Raw genomic sequence first — 2,308 nt, 5'->3', positions numbered from 1 at the left:
GTTAGGATAGGACCTCTAATTTCTCATACCTTGCCAAAAGCTTATTTACAGTCATTTATTTAATTTACTTGCTATTTAAATTACTTGTTCTTCATTTACTTTATTTGTCATTTAAATCACTTGCTTCTCATCCTCTAAACCCTGATTTACAATCTTTATAGCCAATAATAAGAACATACTTTCCTGCAGTTCCTTGAGAAGACGACCCGAGGTTTGAATACTTCGGTTAACAATTTAAAAAGGGGTTTGTTACTTGTGACACCCAAAATGTTTGTACGAAGGAATTTCTGTTGGTTTAGAAACTATATCTACAACGCGACTATTTTTACAAATTCTTTACTAGCAAAAATCACGTTCGTCACACCTCATTTTCAAGATACTCGTGTATGGCGTATAAGCAGCTTTCCGATTTCTGAACATGGTATTGATAGCCTTTTTTGGTCTTTGCATGCCTTCATACACGATTTCCAAAGAGGTTTTTTCATCAGCATCAACAAGCCTCAACAACTTAATAAGAGGACTAACAATTTTCACAGTGGTAAGACAATCTTGCCAAAACTTACTGTCCAAGACAATTGAGCTAACCATCTTTCCATTAGCACTTTTGGATAACTTATGAGAAGTAAAATATTGGTCTACCATCAATGTCTGCAAATCTACCTTGTGATCATATATACTTTTCAAAGTAATGAAAACAGTGGCAAAACGTGTGACTCCTGGTCGAACAATTTCTGTCCAACTTTTTCTTTTTCTAAGCCAAGACAATAAGATCATATGATTGTAGACAAACACAGTTACTTTTGAAGCACGGGAAGCAAGGTCAGATATATCAGGAATACTTGCAATATGTTTCAATATAAGATTGATACAATGGGCAGCACAGGGAGACCAAAATATATTTGGGTATTTTTCATGAATAAGTTTTCCAGCAGATACATAATTAGCAGCATTATCAGTGACCACATGCACAATGTTACTAGGCCCAACCCACTCAATAACATCAGCAAACAAATTAAACAATGCATTGGCAGTTTTTATCACATCAGAAGCATCAACAGTCTTAACAAACGACATACCAGCAGGACAATAAACTAGAAAGTTAATTAAAGTTCGTTGCCTTTGATCAGTCCACCCATCTGCCATCAGTGTACAACCCGTGCTTTTCCATGAGCTCCTATACTTTTCAACCAGCAACTGACACTCTCTCTTAAGATCAGCCAGCAAATGAACTCTCATTTTATCATATGATGGTCCCTTAAAACCAGGTCCAATTGCAGCAACACCATCCAATGCAGGTTGAAAGTAAGGCGATTGAATTGCATTGAAAGGAATATGTGCATCAACAATCCATTTGGCAAGTCCCAACTTAGCCTTGTGCACAATTTCTTTGCTAGCCAAAACACTTCTCATAGTCGGTTGAGATCCTGGAGTAGTTCTTTCTTTAAAGTAACTTCCAATTTGTGTAGCTACTACAGCTCTTCTCTTTCCTTTGTCTCCCGTTGTTGTAGGAACAGCAGCTTGTATAGGGTTAGGCGATTCAGACTCTTGTGCATGTGCTTCCCCACCATAAGCCTCCTCCTCAAATTTTCTTTTCTCCATCTTATTTTTCTTGTTTTCCATCAGAATCCTTTTGAATTGAAGTTCAACTTCTTCAGTTACTTTGCTACATACTTTGATTTGTCCAGGAATTTTCGCAAGATGATATTTTATCCTATATATCCCCCCTCCATTATAAGTGTTCAAACAAAAAATAGACGTATATTGTGCCTTATTATTTTTATCATATTTCACAGTGAAATATTCCCAAGCCAGGTCAGATTTTCCTCGAGAGGAAGCTGTCTGAGATTCTTGTCCAGCATTATGTTGTTGTTGTTGATCATTTTGTGACTGTTCCATCTAAATTCAGAATGCCAGCAATCCAGAATCCAGACCAATATATCAATTCATAATTCATAGTTCATACAATTTATAATTTTATATGCATTCAATAGAGCAGAATTGACAAAATAAAAAAACTAAACAGAGCAGACTTGAAAAGATTCAAAAAAAATAAAAATTAAAGAACAGAGCAGAACATAATTTTCAATTTCAACATGCATCAATTTTATTCTCAAATCCAACATACAAGTATACAACAAATTCATTCCACATTTGATTAATCATATAAAAAAATAGAAGAACAGAAGCCAGAAAAAAATTGAAATAGTATACACTGAACAGACGCCAGAAACCCAGATCTTACCTCAAGAGAAGAACGAAGAAAAGCCAGAAAACAACACAGCACGAACAGAAGCCACAAACCCAGAAA

The 2,308-nt window shown here is 35.5% G+C and overlaps 1 protein-coding gene across 1 annotated transcript; it reads right to left on the bottom strand.

Moving 5' to 3' along the window:
* Positions 1 to 339: 339 nt before the first annotated feature.
* On the bottom strand, positions 340 to 1,896 carry LOC112721649 (uncharacterized). Its single transcript, XM_025772694.1, has one exon. It carries the CDS (start codon positions 1,894 to 1,896, stop codon positions 340 to 342), a length of 1,557 nt encoding a protein of 518 aa, XP_025628479.1.
* Positions 1,897 to 2,308: the final 412 nt, after the last annotated feature.

The sequence above is a fragment of the Arachis hypogaea genome, chromosome 11 (assembly GCF_003086295.3).
Source record: "Arachis hypogaea cultivar Tifrunner chromosome 11, arahy.Tifrunner.gnm2.J5K5, whole genome shotgun sequence".
Classification (NCBI taxonomy): domain Eukaryota; kingdom Viridiplantae; phylum Streptophyta; class Magnoliopsida; order Fabales; family Fabaceae; genus Arachis; species Arachis hypogaea.
This window is presented reverse-complemented; position numbering and strand designations above follow the sequence as displayed.

Excerpts from the sequence above, each read along its gene's own strand:
- LOC112721649 (XM_025772694.1), bottom strand. The coding sequence starts at position 1,896 with ATGGAACAGTCACAAAATGATCAACAACAACAACATAATGCTGGACAA.